The 20,368-nt window shown below is 41.4% G+C and overlaps 2 protein-coding genes across 3 annotated transcripts in view; one reads left to right on the top strand and one right to left on the bottom strand.

Annotated features, from left to right (window-relative positions):
• The window catches only part of fxn (frataxin), a 29,089-nt gene extending 17,402 nt beyond the window's left edge, over positions 1–11,687 (bottom strand). Inside the window, exons 1-4 of the mRNA XM_060932329.1 lie at positions 11,510–11,687; positions 8,310–8,381; positions 5,822–5,907; positions 2,795–2,915 (exon numbers count right to left, since the gene is read on the bottom strand). Of these exons, the coding sequence (XP_060788312.1) occupies positions 2,795–2,915; positions 5,822–5,907; positions 8,310–8,381; positions 11,510–11,635 (405 nt within the window). The 5' untranslated portion in view covers positions 11,636–11,687. The remainder of the gene's footprint in view (positions 1–2,794; positions 2,916–5,821; positions 5,908–8,309; positions 8,382–11,509) is intronic.
• A 2,176-nt stretch (positions 11,688–13,863) lies between these two features.
• pip5k1bb (phosphatidylinositol-4-phosphate 5-kinase, type I, beta b) overlaps positions 13,864–20,368 on the top strand; it is a 117,922-nt gene continuing 111,417 nt past the window's right edge. For both annotated transcript variants that reach the window (XM_060930907.1, XM_060930906.1), the window contains exon 1: positions 13,864–14,033. The gene's annotated coding sequence lies outside the window, so the exon portion shown is untranslated. The remainder of the gene's footprint in view (positions 14,034–20,368) is intronic.

The following is a 20,368-nucleotide window of genomic DNA, read 5'->3' as shown; positions in this document are numbered from 1 at the left end:
GTAATGATAACATGGACGCGGTCTTTCTGAGTCAAACAATCGCAAATCGTGATGGAATTTCATCATAATATGAATGTATAAACATCATTTTTCACGCAAGTTTACATATTTGGGTAGCTGCCCGATTGGACAAGCATTTATGAAAGTCTGGTTGTCCGAATCTATTGAATGGTTGCCCCGGGCAATCGGGCTACTGTTAGGCGCTGTTTACACATACCTGAGTATTTTTAAAAACGCATATTTTCTAAACTCCGTTTTCCAAAATAACTTCGTGCACACAGCTGCGTTTTTGTAAAAAATTACGTTTATAATGATCCGCATAAATACGTTGTCAAGAGCTGTTAAACTACGCCAGAGTGCGCAGGCAACTTTTTTGACGACATCGACAGAAGCGTGCATGTGAGTACACTCACCCTGAATGTACGGACGTACCAACTCTGCGAGTGACAGGAGTGAGGATCGCGACGTTCTGAAATTTTCCTGCCATTCCTCCGGGACGACAACGCCATTCTCGAAATTCTCCCACCAGATAGCAGTCCGTCCAGGTCGAACCCAAAATCGCCGACGCTGGCGGTGGTACGGTCGGGCTCTTTTGGTCACCAGAAGCTCCGCAATTGCTGCCCTCCGAGCCCTAATGCGTCTCTGCTGGTCAATGAGCTTTATGAGCTTTATTCTCAAAAGCAAACAGGCGAATATAGCTCTTAATAACAGAAATGCTGCTACTCTGAGTGTTTCCATGCTTGTCATATGTACAATGGTCGCTCTTTTGTGGCGCGAAGATTGCCTAAAACTCCGTTTTGGTCTCTTTACACACAAACGCAAAACGGAGTTTTAAAAAAATCTCCACTTTTGCCGGGGTTTTTAGAAAGAATCGTTTTCAGAGGAAAAAAACTCCGTTTGTGTATAAACGAAAGGCACAAACGAAGGCAAAGGTCTGCGTTTTTAAAAATACCCGGGTATGTGTAAACGGCGCCTTAATGTCGAGCCCTGCCTAGTTGTGAGTGACACCCAGAGTTCAGTCATACTTTTATTTAATAGCTACAAAAATAAGTAATTTAACAAAACTTCAATTCAAAATTGAACAAGAGTGCTCTGAGAGCACAATATCCCCCACTGGCAACGATGCCATAACTGTGGTAAAATGCGACCGAATTTAACAAAATTACAATATTGGCCCTTTTCCACGACCCTTTTTCAGCTCGCTTCAGCCCAACACGGCTCGCGTTTCGACTACCTCAGAGCAGCATGACTCAGCTCGCTTCAGCCCTGCTTAGCACCCAAAACTCGCACGGTTTTGGAGTGGGGCTGAAGCGAGCCAAACCGAGCCGAGTGGGGCTAGGGGCGTGAGCAGACACTCCCCTGTGCACTGATTGGTGAGGAGGAGTGTCCTCACATGCCCACACACGCCCCGCGAGCACGCTGGGATCTGTAAACACCGTAAACCCGGAAGAAGAAGAATTACGAGAATTTCTGAAGCCTTATGCGCCTCGCCTCATCTATACGCTCTTGCCAGTATCTGTTGGCGTTGTCGGTGACAACAAGCCACAGCACCAAGACCAGCAACACTAACGACTCCATGTCCTCCATGTTTATTGTTTACTATCCGGGTCGTGAGACTACCGCTTAAAAGATCACTGATGTCACTGTTTGCGCCGCCTAACGACATCACGTGACGTCCACCCACTTTCGCTAACTCCACCCAATGTGTCCACCCACTTCCAGCCAGCACGGTTCAGCGCAGTTGTAGTCGAAATGCAACTCCAACAGCCCCACTCAGCTCGACTCAGCACTGCACGGCTCAGCCCGACTCAGCCGCGTTGGTAGTGGAAAAGCGGCATATGTGTATTACCGACATATAACAAAGAATCCTGTCAAGTTTCGTGAAATTCCTAAAAAAAAAAAAAAAATTGAGAGAGGAGTTGATTTCAGAAGGTGAGTACCCTTCCTGGGATGGACGGACGGACAGACATCGCCACGACATCATCCCACTTCGGGCCTTCCGGCCAGCGGGGGATAAAAATCAATCCTGTAAAAAATTTTTTTTTTACATTTTACATAATGACTTAAAAAAAAAAAAAAACACAAACAGAAGCACAGCAAAGTCTCGCCTGCTCAGAAGCAAGCAAACATTGCATGAAGACAAAAGATCAAAGTTCACATTAAAAAAAAAAAAACCCTGGGGGAGAAGGCCTCTTTAGGGTGGATGTTAAAATGTGGTCTTCATTACATACAGTTCATTACTTTTGGAGATATTTGAAAATGTCGGAGTTTTTTTGTCAAATTTTTCCATCATAGGTCAAAATTTTAAAATTCACCCCTGGGGAAGAAGCTCTCCACATGGCGAATATGCATATGCAGAATGGGCACATTTACTTTTGGAGATATTTGAAAATGTCGAAATTTTTACAGACAGACGGACGTCCGGAAAAAAGTGACCGCTGTGTCTCGCAAAACTACTACGCAGGCAAGACAATGATCTCGTAAACATATATTATGACTGACGGAGGCAGCCAGAATGAGCTGTAGCTGGAGATCAAAAAGTGACTCTGCCCTTGAGAAAGTCCCAAAGGAAGCACAACTTCCTTTCATGTATGAAAAGTGTGATCAAGATAAGGGGGGGGGAATAAATGGCATGTAGCAGAAGACTAGCCATGACGACGCACTTTGGGTCGTTAGACTTAGATTTGTAGGTGAACAGCGGCGCCATGTGGACATTTAGATAAACTGCACCCGTCCTCAATCAGTGAAGGAGAGAAGCTCTTCCTTGTTATCAGTATTTTATTCATTTACTCACAGAAAACATCACGTCATAGTCAGCTGCAGTGAAGCTCTCATCAGCGAGATCCTCAAAATATTCTGCTAACGCATCCAGGGTCTCCTCAGCCAGCTTCTCATAGACGGCTTCTGGCAAGTCCCTGAGGAAACAAAACACCACAGAATGGACCATTTAAGTCGTCATCTGTGTGCTTCTGTTAACAGCTACATAGCCCTTGGAATATTTGGTCTGTGTGTAACTTTACCATGCAGAAACACTACGTGGTCAAAAGTACACGGACACCCGATCATCATGGCCAAACGTGGTTCTTCCACAAACTGTAATTCGAAGCACACAGCTGTCTAGAATGTCTTTGTACACTGTAGCATGAAGATTTCCTTTCACTGGAACTAAGAGGCCCAAACCTGCTCCAGCATAACAATGCCTCTGTGTTGGGGGCGTCGTGGCTCAGGTGGCTAGGGCGCCATACCATAAATCCGGAGACCCGGGTTCGATTCCGACCCGAGGTAATTTCCCGATCCCTCCCCATCCCTCTCTCCTGCTCATTTCCTGTCCTGTCTCTACACTGTCCTATCCAATAAAGGTGAAAAAAGCCCAAAAAAAATCTTTAAAAAAAAATGCCTCCGTGCACAAAGCAAACTCCATGAAAACATGCTTTGCCAAGGTTCTTCAGGCTACATCTCTCCCCTGCCCACCGCATTGGTGTGTTTCGGTCTTGACCAACCCAGGCTGTGTACTGTCCAGCCTAGGGTTAGATGTTTTGAGGTAGAGCCCTGCACTCCCGCGAGACCCGACGCAAAGCAGTGCGGCGCGGGACAAATTTTGAAAGCTCATTGCGGGCGCGGGCAGGAGGGGGAGTGCACAATACGGGAGCGGGCGGGAGAGGTGATAAGCTGCAGTCCCGCTAACTAAAAACGTGTTTAAAATAAAATGTATAAATTATTAATTGATGTCTATCATATGTAATTTGTGCTGGATATTTTATTTGGCATTAATAAAAACATTTTAAGATGCCTAAATTTGCGGATGTGGTCTAATCTCGCGTACGTTTCCAATTCCTTTCCGCTCTTCCGTGTTTGAGATCTCCGATCATGGCAGAAGAGCAGAGCTCCTCTAGTGAAGCTCACAGTGCTTCAGAAGTAAGTGCTGCTTTAAAAAGAAAGTGGGAGTGCGAGTGCGCAAAGAGAATGCGCATTCACCTGTTCATTCTCGGAAGTGCGAATGCGCAAAGCGAGAGCTGTCAATCAAAGCGAGAGCTGTCAATCATGAGCGCATGCAGCGCTCAATTTGGAATGTGTCAGCAGAATGTCAGAGTCTAAACAATAAATTTACAATAAACCTAACAATGCCACCTATAAATACACAGCATGTAGATCTACATAACGTTATCTGTGCCATCTCACAGCAGTTTGCTTAGCTATTTTTAATAAGGGCAAATAGCCTTATAGCCAAAACTAGTATATGATGCTTTAATTTATGGAGATGCCTTTTGTTTACACGTGATTTCCAAATGAGGGGTATTGCAATTTTATATTAGTCTAAATGAACATCTACACCAAGTTGCAAGCATCAGGGGAAGATTATGGACGCACCAAATTTAGCTTAACGGTCATTTAATGGTGAAATGCCGTTCGCACTGTCAGCCAACTTCGGGTTGTTTCTCTGAATTCCGACAATAAACGAGACCATCCGAACACATCTGAAAACATTGTGGTTTGAACTGTGTTGGTTCAAATCAACTTGGTTCAGACCAAGTTGGTACTACAGCTTTGGGAAACAGTCGTTTGTTGGATGTTAGTTAGTTCAAACTTGCATCGTACCATATTGATTTAATACCAACTTGGTTGGTTGTTTGGGAAACGCAGCCCTGAACGTGAGCTGTAGATATTTATGCTCAAATCCACTCAAAGTAGGGGGCGGGGCACCATCACGCTGTGTCTTTAAATTATATTAATTTCTTATAGGCCTACTTGTATTTCCTAGAATGTAAATGTGAGGAGTGACATATAAGCTATGTGCAATATGCTTAATATCCACTGTAGATTTTGGTAGGTGTGTTGGGTATCTCTGTAAAGCCTCAGCTGCGCATGCCGCCTGGCAACGCGCACCCTCGCTACGTGCGCTAGGTGAAGGATCGGTCAGTGGAGAGCTCAGCATGTTTAATTCCCCAAGCCAATGACAAGAACTTTCGTGAGAAATAACGCGAACGTCTGCATCATGCGGGATTTGCGGGCGGGAGCGGGATAAAATATGGCAGGCGCGGGCGGGAGCGGGACTGAAAATCATAATTCTTTGCGGGAGCGGGACTGCACAATGCGGGAGCGGGCGGGAGCGGGACTGAAAATTCTGTCCCGCGCAGACCTCTATTTTGAGGTCTCCATTTAGTTATACTTTATATGACTGGTTTGTTTCTTTGGCTGTTTGAGTACTGGTACTTCAACAGAATATTATACTAAATATTGCTGTCACGTGTTCATTTGGCATTAGAACTTTCTCGTCTAGAAGTTCAGCACTTCATGTACCTGACTTTTACACTCATTGTACGTCGCTCTGGATAAAAAAAAAAAAAAAAAAAGTGTCTGCTAAATGCTATGTAATGTAATGAGTGGAAGAACTCGAGTGTCCGGCACAGAGCTCTGACCTCAACACCATCGAACACCTCTGGAATGAAGTGGATCGCTGACTGCACCCCAGGCCTCTTCATCTGACATCAGTACCTGACCTGCTAAATGAGCACAAATTCTCACAGCCACGCTCACTCCACAGCCTAGTAGAAAGCCTTCTCAGAAGAACAGAGCTAATTATAAGCGCAAAAAAAAAAAAGGACCAAATCTGGAACGGAATGTTCAGCAAAACACATGAGTGTGATGCTCAGGTGTCCACAAACTTTTGGTCATGTAGTGTAGCATGTTGACTGTACTATGTTACCTTTCCAATGCAGAAATGCGTACACACTTACTGCAAACGAATAACAAAAACAGTATATACTACATTGAAGTAGTTTTGTGATATGTGATGGGGATTAAACTGATTGCACTGATTTACTTGGACTGAAGTGCGTTTTCTTCTCCAAGAGGAACGGTCAAGTAAAATTCTCTTCTTTGTACGTGTCCATGTACAACATCCGTCCACTGAAATAATAAGAGATGGAGTGCATTTCAGATTATTTGTTAGTACAATCTATTTCACTTACTTCCTCGATCCAGACAAACTCAAAGGTTTTACAGTGGTGCTTGAAAGTTTGTGAACCCTTTAGAATTTTCTATATTTCTGCATAAATATGACCTAAAACATCATCAGATTTTCACACAAGTCCTAAAAGTAGATAAAGAGAACCCAGTTCAACAAATGAGACAAAAATATTATACTTGGTCATTTATTTATTGAGGAAAATGATCCAATATTACAGATCTGAGAGTGGCAAAAGCATGTGAACCTTTGCTTTCAGTATCTGGTATGACCCCCTTGTGCAGCAATAACTGCAACTAAATCGTTTGCGGTAACTGTTGATCAGTCCTGCACACCGGCTTGGAGGAATTTTAGCCCATTCCTCCATACAGAACAGCTTCAACTCTGGGATGTTGGTGGGTTTCTTCACATGAACTGCTCGCTTCAGGTCCTTCCACAACATTTCGATCAGATTAAGGACAGGACTTTGACTTGGCCATTCCAAAACATTAACTTTATTCTTCTTTAGCCATTCTTTGGTAGAACGACTTGTGTGCTTCGGGTTGTTGTCTTGCTGCATGACCCACCTTCTCTTGAGATTCAGTTCAAGGACAGATGTCCTGACATTTTCCTTTAGAATTCACTGGTATAATTCAGAATTCATTGTTCCATCAATGATGGCAAGCCGTCCTGGCCCAGATGCAGCAAAACAGGCCCAAACCATGATACTACCACCACCATGTTTCACAGATGGGATAAGGTTCTTATGCTGGAATGCAGTGTTTTCCTTTCTCCAAACATAACGCTTCTCATTTAAACCAAAAAGGTCTATTTTGGTCTCATCCATCCACAAAACATTTTTCCAATAGCCTTCTGGCTCATCCACATAATCTTTAGCAAACTGCAGACAAGCAGCAATGTTCTTTTTGGAGAGCAGAGGTTTTCTCCTTGCAACCCTGCTATGCACACCATTGTTGTTCAGTGTTCTCCTGATGGTGGACTCACCAATGAGAGAAAGGCCTTCAGTTGCTTAGAAGTTACCCTGGGGGTCCTTTGTGACCTCGCCGACTATTACACGCCTTGCTCTTGGAGTGATCTTTGTTGGTCGACCACTCCTGGGGAGGGTAACAATGGTCTTGAATTTCCTCCATTTGTACACAATCTGTCTGACTGTGGATTGGTGGAGTCCAAACTCTTTAGAGATGATTTTGTAACCTTTTCCAGCCTGATGAGCATCAACAACGCTTTTTCTGAGGTCCTCAGAAATCTCCTTTGTTTGTGCTATGATCCACTTCCACAAACGTGTTGTGACGCTCAGACTTTGATAGATCCCTGTTCTTTAAATAAAACAGGGTGCCCACTCACACCTGATTGTCATCCCACTGATTGAAAACACCTGACTAATTTCACCTTCAAATTAACTGCTAATCCTAGAGGTTCACATACTTTTGCCACTTGTGTGAAAATCTGATGATGTTTTAGGTCATATTTATGCAGAAATATAGAAAATTCTAGAGGGTTCACAAACTTTCAAGCACCACTGTATAACCAAGTTAATACTATCTATAATATTTTCCTTTATGTTCTTATTAACTCAGGCATGAACATGAACTCAGTAATGCAAATACATTATTATATAACTGCAGGATGACTAAAATAAAGCTGCACTCACTTTTCATCAGCATCTTACTAGATAGAAGATTTTATTCTATCCACATTCACTGGACATGAGCAATCGCATGCTCTGATTGGCTACTCTACTATTAGGCTATCAGCTCATATACCATGAGTAGAGAAAAACAAAATGTTGCTGAACCAACCGAGGACGAAATAAAAACTCTACTTGAAAACCAAACCCCAAAAATTGTCAAGTATTTTAAAAAAAAACCAGAAAATGGCTAGATGAATATAGAGAATATCCCCTCCCAATATTGCCTGTTCCACATTCCAGCCCAGTCGGTGGCAGTAATGCACCTTTAAGTTGGTTTGCCAACCGCCAAAAAACCTTAAAGGAGAAGAACCCCCCCCCAAAATGCAACAAAATATGGAATGAAAGTATTTGATAAGAACATCTTTTATTTTTCAAGAACCATTATAGCATTTTTCAAATCGCTACTGTCATTTCGCCGGTTTGAAGTTATTATTTATCAAATTTGCAAAAAATAAAAATGCTCTTTTTCTCAAAATCCAGTGATTGTGGAGAGAATAAAACAGTTATTCCATTAAATTTTGTCCTACATGGCTTATAGCATAAATCGGTGCTACGCACCTCATCGGCTATCAGCTCATGTACGACTTGATTTCGTGGAATAACTGTTAAATATTTATTAATATGGCTTCGTTAATACATGGAAGTTACTCTTACAGCTCTGGTGGCCCATGAAGCAGCTGGATTAAACTCTGATCTTGAGTTAGTACTATAAAATCCATAGCTTGCCTGTAAAAGATAAAGCAAAACAGATGAGCATCAAACAGCTCCATGTGTGAGAGATATCAGCTCGAATTTAAGGCTATTTAAGATCCATGGATCATGTAGGAACTAAACTTATGGTAATGATGTACTCTATTAAATGAGTCGACTCGTTTTAGGGGTGGCCAAAAAAAAAAAAAAAAAAACCCTGTTGGTCAGCAAATGATTTAATTTTAGCTGTGGCATTCATATGCTTTCATAACAAATATTGCACTAAATTGAAAAACAAGACTGAAGACAAAAAGTCCCTGAAATAAACAAGAACAGAAGATACAAAGACTTCAGCTTTTTGGCTCGTTGCACTTCGTAGGTTTTAACTGTAGCTTATGGGTTTTGTTCTGCAGCTGTCTCACACTTCCAAGGTCTGTGGTTCGATCCTGAGCTCGAGCTTTGGCCTGTGTGGTGTTTCACATGTTCTGCCTGTGTCTGGATGGGTTTCACCTGGGTTCTCCAGTTTCCTCCCAAAACCATGCCAGTTGGCATGTTACCGTAGCTATGTTAAATTGTCAACGTGTGTGTCTCAAGATGGATTCCCGTCTTGTGCCCAGTGTTCTTGGGATATCATCTGACCAGAATAAAGCGCTTACTGAAGATGAACGAATGAACCATTTGTGATACAGGCTTTGTCCATCTTTCTCAGTGGACAGCAACGCATAGAATCACCTCTCAGTATGGATTTGAATGGGCAACAAGATGCTTCCTCGCAACAGTCACCTGGACTAATCAAGATGTACAGAAAGCTACCACTGCACATTAGCGTTGGAAATCAGCACCCGCGACCCACCAAAAGTGGGCGATTTTGCGTAATGGTGGGTGAATTTGCTCAACCTACCAACCACAATGGCAGGTAAATAAAAGTAGCATACATATACAAAGAAATAATGCAATTGTAACACTTCATAACGCAGACTGAATCACAAGTCTGCTTTTTCCACTCAGACACTTGAACAAGGATACCATCTCCTCATTAAAAGTGTCCAAGTGAAGCAAGAAGACTGATTCAGTGTGGCCACTTCAGCACAGAACGCTAACTACTGACTGATGGTTAAAGAGATTCACCTCAGGTGAAGCAGCCTGGCCGAGCATTACAGTAAAAAAAAAAAATCATAGGGATTAAGAGGTTTGCGGAGAAAAAAAAAAAAAAAACAGGAGCCACAGGTCGAAGAAGGGAAGGTTGAAAACCATTTTTTTTAATGAGAAGTGGAGAAAAACCAATGATGGGGAATCCTGTGAATAGTTAATACTTTTTTTTTTTTTTTTTTAAATCTGCCCAACTCTTCAAATGTAACCATCAGTTCACAGGTGTACAGTGGTGCTTGAAAGTTTGTGAATCCTTTAGAATTTATATTTCTGCATAAATGTGACCTAAAACATCATCAGATTTTCACACAAGTCCTAAAAGTAGATAAAGAGAACCCAGTTAAACAAATGAGACAAAAATATTATACTTGGTCATTTATTTATTGAGGAAAATGATCCAATATTACATATCTGTGAGTGGCAAAAGTATGTGAACCTTTGCTTTCAGTATCTGGTGTAACCCCCTTGTGCAGCAATAACTGCAACTAAACGTTTCCGGTAACTGTTGATCAGTCCTGCACACCGGCTTGGAGGAATTTTAGCCCATTCCTCCATACAGAACAGCTTCAACTCTGGGATGTTGGTGGGTTTCCTCACATGAACTGCTCGCTTCAGGTCCTTCCACAACATTTCGATTGGATTAAGGTCAGGACTTTGACTTGGCCATTCCAAAACATTAACTTTATTCTTCTTTAGCCATTCTTTGGTAGAACGACTTGTGTGCTTAGGGTTGTTGTCTTTCTGCATGACCCACCTTCTCTTGAGATTCAGTTCATGGACAGATGACCTGACATTTTCCTTTAGAATTCACTGGTATAATTCAGAATTCATTGTTCCATCAATGATGGCGAGCCGTCCTGGCCCAGATACAGCAAAACAGGCCCAAAACCATGATACTACCACCACCATGTTTCACAGATGGGATAAGGTTCTTATGCTGGAATGCAGTGTTTTCCTTTCTCCAAACATAACACTTCTCATTTAAACCAAAAAGGTCTATTTTGGTCTCATCCGTCCACAAAACATTTTTCCAATAGCCTTCTGGCTTGTCCACATAATCTTTAGCAAACTGCAGACGAGCAGCAATGTTTTTTTTTTTTTTTGGAGAGCAGTGGTTTTCTCCTTCCAAACCTGCCATGCACACCATTGTTGTTCAGTGTTCTCCTGATGGTGGACTCATGAACATTAGCCAATGTGAGAGAGACCTTCAGTTGCTTAGAAGTCACTCTGGAGTCCTTTGTGACCTCGTCGACTATTACGCGCCTTGTTCTTGGAGTGATCTTTGTTGGTCGACCACTCCTGGGGAGGGTAACAATGGTCTTGAATTTCCTCCATTTGTACACAATCTGTCTGACTGTGGATTGGTGGAGTCCAAACTCTTTAGAGATAGTTTTGTAACCTTTTCCAGCCTGATGAGCATCAACAACGCTTTTTCTGAGATCCTCAGAAATCTCCTTTGTTCGTGCCATGATACACTTCCACAAACATGTGTTGTGAAGATCAGACTTTGATAGATCCCTGTTCTTTAAATAAAACAGGGTGCCCACTCACACCTGATTGTCATCCCATTGATTGAAAACACCTGACTCTAATTTCACCTTCAAATTAACTGCTAATCCTAGAGGTTCACATACTTTTGCCACTCACAGATATGTAATATTGGATCATTTTCTTCAATAAATAAATGACCAAGTATAATATTTTTGTCTCATTTGTTGAACTGGGTTCTCTTTATCTACTTTTAGGACTTGTGTGAAAATCTGATGCTGTTTTAGGTCATATTTATGCAGAAATATAGAAAATTCTAAAGGGTGGAAGCTCAGAGTGTAACAACCTGTAATTCGGCACAAAACGAGTCAATAGTCTGGAAAAATTCATATTTCAAAAACATATCTACCTTTCAACATGTCCTCTTCTGTAGCTTACACCAGCTAAAGCCTGTCTCACATCTCTACATTCTACACATTCCTGAAAGGTTTGTTATCTGATGTTAGTTCATTTTCTCTCTCTCTCACCTTTATTTCTTTTGTTTTCACCCCAGAGGCGAGTGAAGATGGTTTGGACGCACAGTGATGATGTTTCCACCTGCTCTTCAGGAAAGACAAACACAAACTATAAGGTTTATTGATGAACCGCGACATATTGTGAATGAATACACTGCACAACAACGCGCGCGCGCATGGTCTGTCGAGTCGACGCCAGAAAACCGGAATTATTTGTCAGTCGAGCGGCCTTCAAAATAAGAGTCACCCAAAAAATAAAACGCATTTCAACAAAACACAATTACACGTCGTATCTTATGAGCTCGCAAGCAACCTAGATAGATAGATAGATAGATAGATAGATCATAGTCGGAAAAAACAGACATTTGAATGACAAACAAATTTGAAAGAAAATACCAACCTTCAAAATAAGAGTCACTAACAAAAATAAGAAATATTATTAGGCATTTCAATGCAATACAGTTATATGCCTTGTTTTATTTTGGTAAATAAATAAATAAATAAATAAATACGTGAGTGAAATGTCACTAGATATTAACACATCATGTTTTATTTGAAAGAAAAAAAGACCAACTTTCAAAAGAAGTCACTAAAAATTATACGAGTCACATCAATGCGATACAATTACATGCTATATTTTATTAGAAAGCAAGAAAACTAGCAAGCAGGAAAGAAAGTCACCAAAACACGATGTTTTATTTGAAAGAAAAGACCAATTTTCAAAATAAGAGTCACTGAAAATAAAAAAAAACTATTAGGCATTCCAAAACTGAAATGACATTCTGTATTCTATTAGAAAGAAAGAAAGAAAGAAAGAAAGAAAGAAAGAAAGAAAGAAAGAAAGACATTAAGTCATATTTTATTTGAAAGAAAGAAAGACCAATTTTCAAAATAAGAGTCACTGAAAAATTAAAAAAAAGACTATTAGGCATTTCAAAACTGAAATTACATTCTGTATTTTATTATAAATAAATAAATAAATAAATAAAAGTCGCCAAACACGTCATATATATTTTTTGAAAGAAACAAGAGACCAACTTTCAAAATAAGAGTCACCAAACCGTATTACTATGCATTTCAATGCAAAACAATCACGTCATATTTTTAGAAAGAAAGAAAGAAAGAAAGAAAGAAAGAAAGAAAGTCACCAGAATATTATATTTTATTCGAAGAAAAGAAAAGACCAATTTTCAAAATAAGAGTCACTGAAAAATAAAAAAACAGGCATTTCAAAACTAAAATTACATTCTGTATTGAATTAGAAAGAAAGAAAGAAAGAAAGAAAGAAAGAAAGAAAGTCACCAAACTACATCATATCTTTGAAAGAAATAAGAGACCAACTTTCAAAACAAGAGTCATCGAACCATTATGCATTTCAGTGCAAAACTATTACGTGTCATATTTGTTCAGAAATAAAAAACAGAAATAAAGAAACCTAATAGTATATTTGTCTATTTGCCTACACTGTCTATTATAACAGTGGTCCTGAACTGCAGTGGTGGAGAGCCGCTCTCCTCCACAGTATTCTGCGCTCCTAGCACTCCTGATTCTCTGATCCCCTGGTTATTAATTAAATATCAAACCCTTTGTGAGCTGGATCATGTTTGTGGTGGATACAAAAAAAGAAAAGAAAAAATATATACACTACTGTTCAAAAGTTTGGGGTCACCCAGACAATTTTGTGTTTTCCATGAAAAGTCACACTTTTATTTACCACCATAAGTTGTAAAATGAATAGAAAATATAGTCAAGACATTTTTCTGGCCATTTTGAGCATTTAATCGACCCCACAAATGTGATGCTCCAGAAACTCAATCTGCTCAAAGGAAGGTCAGTTTTATAGCTTCTCTAAAGAGCTCAACTGTTTTCAGCTGTGCTAACATGATTGTACAAGGGTTTTCTAATCATCCATTAGCCTTCTGAGGCAATGAGCAAACACATTGTACCATTAGAACACTGGAGTGAGAGTTGCTGGAAATGGGCCTCTATACACCTATGGAGATATTGCACCAAAAACCAGACATTTGCAGCTAGAATAGTCATTTACCACATTAGCAATGTATAGAGTGGATTTCTGATTAGTTTAAAGTGATCTTCATTGAAAAGAACAGTGCTTTTCTTTCAAAAATAAGGACATTTCAAAGTGACCCCAAACTTTTGAACGGTATATAACTGTGCAGGTCAGTCATGACTGGACTTGAGAACTGCTGTCCTGACAGACGCACTGCGCATGCTCATAAACGTGTCTGTGCAGTGGCTGGAGTTTGCGTCTCCCTGCAGAGGGCGCTGTGGGGTTACTGAGCTGGATCCGGACTTGTGCAGTGTGAGTGAGCATGCAGTCCTGGGGAAGCGGCTGTACAGGAGGTGCTGCGCTTCAGTCCACAGTCTCAGAGTGCAGGACGGATCCGGCTGCTGCTGCTGCTCGCTGGAGAAAACTAACCCGTTCTGGACAAGCTGCATTTCTGTGGATTATCAATCCAGCCGTGTAGAGAGCTCGGGCTGCGACCCCATCTCCACCAGACACACGCAGATCCAGGTAAGAAGTGAACGCATGATATTTATGGGATGATTGTGAGCGCTTGCGCGCACCTGTCCAAGGTGAGGGGCTCCGGGTTACACTGGGCATCCCAGCACATGGGTCGCATTTTACTCAACAGCAAATCCCATCCGGGAGGAGTTCTGTTCTGTTCGGCTGTATATATATATATTAATATTATTAATATACACACAATACTGTGCAAAAGTCTTAGGCACATGTACAAAAAAAATGCTGTAGATCAAAAATGGCTTAAAATAATGAAATGAAATGTTTCAACATAAAAAAAAATACTATAAACAGTAAGCCATAATAAATAAAACAAAGTCAATATTTGGTCTGAGACGAGCCTTTGCTTTAATAATAATAATAATAATAATAATAATAATAGTCTCATATACAGTGAGTGCAGTTTTATAAGGAAATGAATGAGCTGTAGGTTTTACTGAGCATCTTACAGAACCAGCCACAGTTCTTCTGGACACTTTGACTGTCACACTCGCTTCTTCATTTTGCCCTAAAACCCAGCAGCCTTCATTAGGTTCTCATCTCATCTCATCTCATCTCATTCATCTCATTATCTCTAGCCGCTTTATCCTGTCCTACAGGGTCGCAGGCAAGCTGGAGCCTATCCCAGCTGACTACGGGCGAAAGGCGGGGTACACCCTGGACAAGTCGCCAGGTCATCACAGGGCTGACACATAGACAACCATTCACACTCACATTCACACCTACGCTCAATTTAGAGTCACCAGTTAACCTAACCTGCATGTCTTTGGACTGTGGGGGAAACCGGAGCACCCGGAGGAAACCCACGCGGACAACATGCAAACTTCGCACAGAAAGGCCCTCGCCGGTCACGGGGCTCGAACCCGGACCTTCTTGCTGTGAGGCGACAGCGCTAACTACTACGCCACCCATAACTATATATATTATTAATATTGATATCACATACGTATTACATATTAATATACCCACTACTACTACTAGATAGATAGATAGAACTTTATTGATCCCTTTGGGAGGGTTCCCTCAGGGAAATTAATATTCCAGCAGCATCATTACAGAATAAACAGAGAATAGAAAATAGAGAAAACTTCTAGATAAATTAAGTATTAACATATACAAATATAAAAAATAAAATATGGGGAAAAAATCTCGCAGGAGAGGTATTACACATTATATTGCACATTTATATTGCTCATACTACTACTACTACTACTAATAATAATAATAATAATAATGTGTGGTGTATGAGATAAGACTCAGAATTCCATTTTTATTAATACTGAATAAATGTTCTTTACCTTTGCTCTTCGCATATTTTCTAATAATACATATCTGTCTAGTAGATGTATTAAAAGTTAAGCATTTAAAGCAGATACGCAGAACCTTTATTTTTAAATACAATTCTGAGTGGATAGTATCTCCATCCTTGACTCTTGTATGCTGCATAAATGGGAATAAAAAAATATATTTTTTTGAGAGTTAAAGGAACAGTCCACCGTACTTCCATAATGAAATGTGCTCTTATCTGAATTGAGACGAGCTGCTCCGTACCTCTCCGAGCTTTGCGCGACCTCCCAGTCAGTCAGAGTCAGTCAGACGCGCTGTCATTCCTGTTAGCAATGTAGCTGGGCTCAGCATGGCCAATGGTATTTTTTGGGGCTGTAGTTAGATGCGACCAAACTCTTCCGCGTTTTTCCTGTTTACATAGGTTTATATGACCAGTGATATGAAACAAGTTCAGTTACACAAATTGAAACGTAGCGATTTTCTATGCTATGGAAAGTCCGCACTATAATGACAGGTGTACTAACACCTTCTGCGCACTTCGACAGCGCATTGATATCTGAGCTCCGTATCAATGCGCTGTCGAAGCGCGCAGAAGGTGTTAGTACGCCTGTCATTATAGTGCGGACTTTCCATAGCATAGAAAATCGCTACGTTTCAATTTGTGTAACTGAACTTGTTTCATATCACTGATCATATAAACCTATGTAAACAGGAAAAACGCGGAAGAGTTTGGTCGCATCTAACTACAGCCCCAAAAAATACCATTGGCCATGCTGAGCCTAGCTACATTGCTAACAGGAGTGACAGCGCGTCTGACTGCGTCTGACTGACTGGGAGGTCGCGCAAAGCTCGGAGAGGTACGGAGCAGCTCGTCTCAATTCAGATAAGAGCATATTTCATTATGGAAGTACGGTGGACTGTTCCTTTAAAGTCGACTGCAGGGCGGCACGGCGGTGTAGTGGTTAGCGCTGTCGCCTCACAGCAAGAAGATTCTGGGTTCGAGCCCAGTGGCTGGCAAGGGCCTTTCTGTGTGGAGTTTGCATGTTCTCCCCGTGTCTGTGTGGGTTTCCTCCGGGTGCTCCGGTTTCCCCCACAGTCCAAAGGCATGCAGGTTAGGCTAATTGGTGGCTCTAAATTGACCGTAGGTGTGAATGTGAGTGTAAATGGTTGTCTGTGTCTATGTGTCAGCCCTGCGATGACCTGGCGACTTGTCCAGGGTGTACCCCGCCTTTCGCCCGTAGTCAGCTGGGATAGGCTCCAGCTTGCCTGCGACCCTGTTGGACAGGATAAGCGGCTACAGAGGATGGATGGATGGATGGATGGATGGATGGAAAATCGACCGCAAAGTTGGCATTCGAGCCGCCCCACTGAGCCAACCATGCCTGAGTGCGTAACGTCACTGCAGGAACCGGTTTTAAGGCCGAGGCCTTTTACAGCTATAGACCAAAGTCATATAAATAAAAATTTATGGTGAAAGTAAGAAATACCATTATCGACTTATGGAACTAAGACTGATTTGACTTCACTGATTGTGGGTTGACTCTCATTAAAACAGGATAGGTGTTTTAACTTATGCAACATACATGTACATGCATAGTGTGCAAACTTTCCAGAAAAACAGGACATTTTGTACAAAAATGTCCTTCTGTGCAAACAAAGTACTTCTGAGGCTTTAGCTGGTGAAACCCTCCAAAGTTTCAGCTTACACTTTTGTCAGAACAATCGAATATATTAAACATACACAAGCGTAGTGCAGTGTACAGCTTCAGATTTCACCTACGACAGTCACAGAAGCCAGAAACACTTTGCTTGGACAGCTGATGGAGGATCTTTTAGCAAAATGTCCCGTTTCTCTTGAATCTTTGCGCACTTTGCTTATCCTTTACTACATCTACTATAAGATTGATTGATTGATTGATTGATTGATTGATTGATTGATTGATTGTGATGATGCTCAGAAGTTTTAGGTCTTAAATTATATACATATTTAATAGATAGTAGTAGCAGCTATTTAATAATAGTAGCAACTATCTCGTATGGAAGTATGAGTCAACGTTATTATGTAATGGGGCGCAAGGTTCAGTCGCCATGGAAACACATACGCATAGACACATTGAAGTGCCAGTCAGCATTTTTATTTGGGTTTGGTCCAAACATGCCTGACACAGGTAATAAAGAATAATGATGACCTCTCTTTACAGAAATGAGGATAAAGATTGACAAATAATAATGTGGATAGGTTTGTAAATGTCTGTTGAAATGGCATTTATTTCTTTAGGCATCCGATTGCAGAATGTGTGCACTCAGGAAGAAGGTAATAAGCTGTGCAATTCAAGGTACAAAGGTTTGTACCTACACCAAGAAATAAAGGCACATACTAATCTCCCTGTCATTGGTGTTTTATACCTTTTACCTTGAAAGGTGTACGTGGTGAACCTGTAATTAACTTCCATCCATCCATTTTGGCATATCACTACAGTGACATGGCCGCTCTGACGGCTTCAGCCATCAAAGTGTCCAGGGAACATTATAGTAGTGGTTTCCCGTTGCTTTCTACTGGATTATTATAGAGGTTTTCTCCTCTCAACCATTCACACTCACATTCACACCTACGGTCAATTTAGAGCCACCGGTTAGCCTAGCATGTCTTTGGACTGTGGGAGAAACCAGAGCACCCGGAGGAAACCCACGCAGAACATGCAAACTCCACACAGAAAGGCCCCTGTTGGCCACTGGGCTCGAACCAGAACCTTCTTGCTGTGAGGCGACAGTGTTAACTACTACACCACCGTAATTAACTTAGTGGTCCTTAAGAAAAAAAATTTTGAAAGCTTTTCAGGTGAAAGAAAGATATATACTAAAGGAGCAAATAAATACAAAAAAAAAGTCTCCTTGATGGTATCACCCAGTGACAAGAAAAAGTAGAGTTTGGTACCTTTATTTCTGAGAGTGAACATACAGAGAGAGTCTGATATTAGATATTTGGTCAATTGGTTGAATGCTTTCAATAATATCTTGGCTATTTATTGGTGCTTTCGTGCTTTTTATTTACTGAATGTTTCACTCACACAACATGATATTATTCCATGTTTTGGAGTTGTTGAGGTTTGGATTAAAGAGAAGTGAGCAGTCAAATTGGCTAAAAGCTATAAGAAATCGATAATAAATATAATAATTTTGATCATTTGGGCTGGAATTTTCACAACTGTAACTAAATCATACAATCGAGGTCCCGATGGTGATGCTTCACAGACCTTGGACCTTATTTTGAGAAGCTCTTCCTTAGGGATGTATCATGTACCTGTAGAGAATCTTTTCTCTGGCGTTATATGAGTCTTTGCTTCATTCATTCATTTTTTTTTTTTTTTTTTTAAAGATATTTTTTTGGGCTTTTTGCACCTTTATTGGATAGGACAGTGTAGAGACAGGAAATGAGCGGGAGAGAGAGACGGGAAGGGATCGGGAAATGACCTCGGGCCGGAATCGAACCCGGGTCGCCCGCATTCATGGTATGGCGCCTTAACCACCTGAGCCACGACGCCCCCATTCATTCATTTTCTATACTGATTATCGTACGTGAACTGGAACCAATCCCAGCTCATGTCGGACGAGAAGTGGGGTACACCCTGGACTGGTTGGAAATCTATCACGGGGTTAATACAGAGAGACAGACAAACAATCATTCACACCCATATTCACACGTATGGGCAATTGAGAGTAGCTAGGTGACCTAATCTGCATGTCTTTTGACTATAGGAGGAAACCAGAGCATGTGGAGGAAACCCATGCAGGTACAAGGACACAGAAAGATCCTCATCTCATTCTCATCTCATTATCTCTAGCCGCTTTATCCTGTCCTACAGGGTCGCAGGCAAGCTGGAGCCTATCCCAGCTGACTACGGGTGAAAGGCGGGGTACACCCTGGACAAGTCGCCAGGTCATCGCAGGGCTGACACATAGACACAGACAACCATTCACACTCACATTCACACCTACGGTCAATTTAGAGTCACCAGTTAACCTAACCTGCATGTCTTTGGACTGTGGGGGAAACCGGAGCACCCGGAGGAAACCCACGCAGACACGAGGAGAACATGCAAACTCCACACAGAAAGGCCCTCGCCGGCCACGGGGCTCGAACCCGGAGCCTTCTTGCTGTGAGGCGACAGCGCTAACCACTACACCACCGTGCCGCCACAGAAAGATCCTGTAAAGAGTAAAAAGTCTGAAAAATCCTCTGGAGCTTGACAGATGGAAAGTATACTCATTATCACATGGTGAACTCTTGATTATACTCAAGTGTTTTTTTTTTTTTCTTTTCCCTGAAGGTCACAGATGAATTCAGTTATATCATTACAGTACGGTATATTGTCCTGTGGTTATTATCCACATTATCCTGCAAAAGCTTGCCTTGTGACACCTGACCCATGCCGTGAGACTGTATCATTACACTAACTTTGTACCAAGGGGCTTGCTTTGATCACATGATTGCTGGCAACAATTGGCGGAAGACGATCTGTTTGAGTATGTCCTGAGCATTCTTCATGTGTTTATGCTCAAGTTTGTTTGATTCCCCTGAACAATGTTTGGGAATAACTCTTGTCACCGTGACGCTGCGAGGCTGTTTATTCTCCCCGATTGCATTAGGCTACCGTCTGTGACAATTTCCCAGAAGCAAGAGCCATCTTCAAAAGCTGTTCAGGGAACTGGGTGCATGTGCTTGAAAGATTTGATTATAAAATGTTATGACAAAAAGGCGTACGATGAATCACTGTCATAAGAGCAAACTGAATACTGTCTCGCATACATGTATTTGGATAGAGTTTGAACTTGACCTTCTCAAGGACACTGGAGACTGTTTGGCACACTTGCTATAAAAACACGCTCTAAATCCAGGCTCAGATCAAATTCCTCTGTCATTTTGGTCCTTCAGAGTTCTCAAGGAAGCACAGGAAATGGAGGTGAGCAGAATCACCAAAAGCGGCGGATCCTGCACATTTCTGTTGCAGTGTGAGATTCCTTTACTGTCTTCCTGTTGC

This window comes from Neoarius graeffei, chromosome 10 (genome assembly GCF_027579695.1).
Source record: "Neoarius graeffei isolate fNeoGra1 chromosome 10, fNeoGra1.pri, whole genome shotgun sequence".
Classification (NCBI taxonomy): Eukaryota; Metazoa; Chordata; class Actinopteri; order Siluriformes; family Ariidae; genus Neoarius; species Neoarius graeffei.
Note: the sequence above shows the minus strand (reverse complement) of the source record. Positions and strands in the feature narration are given on the sequence as shown.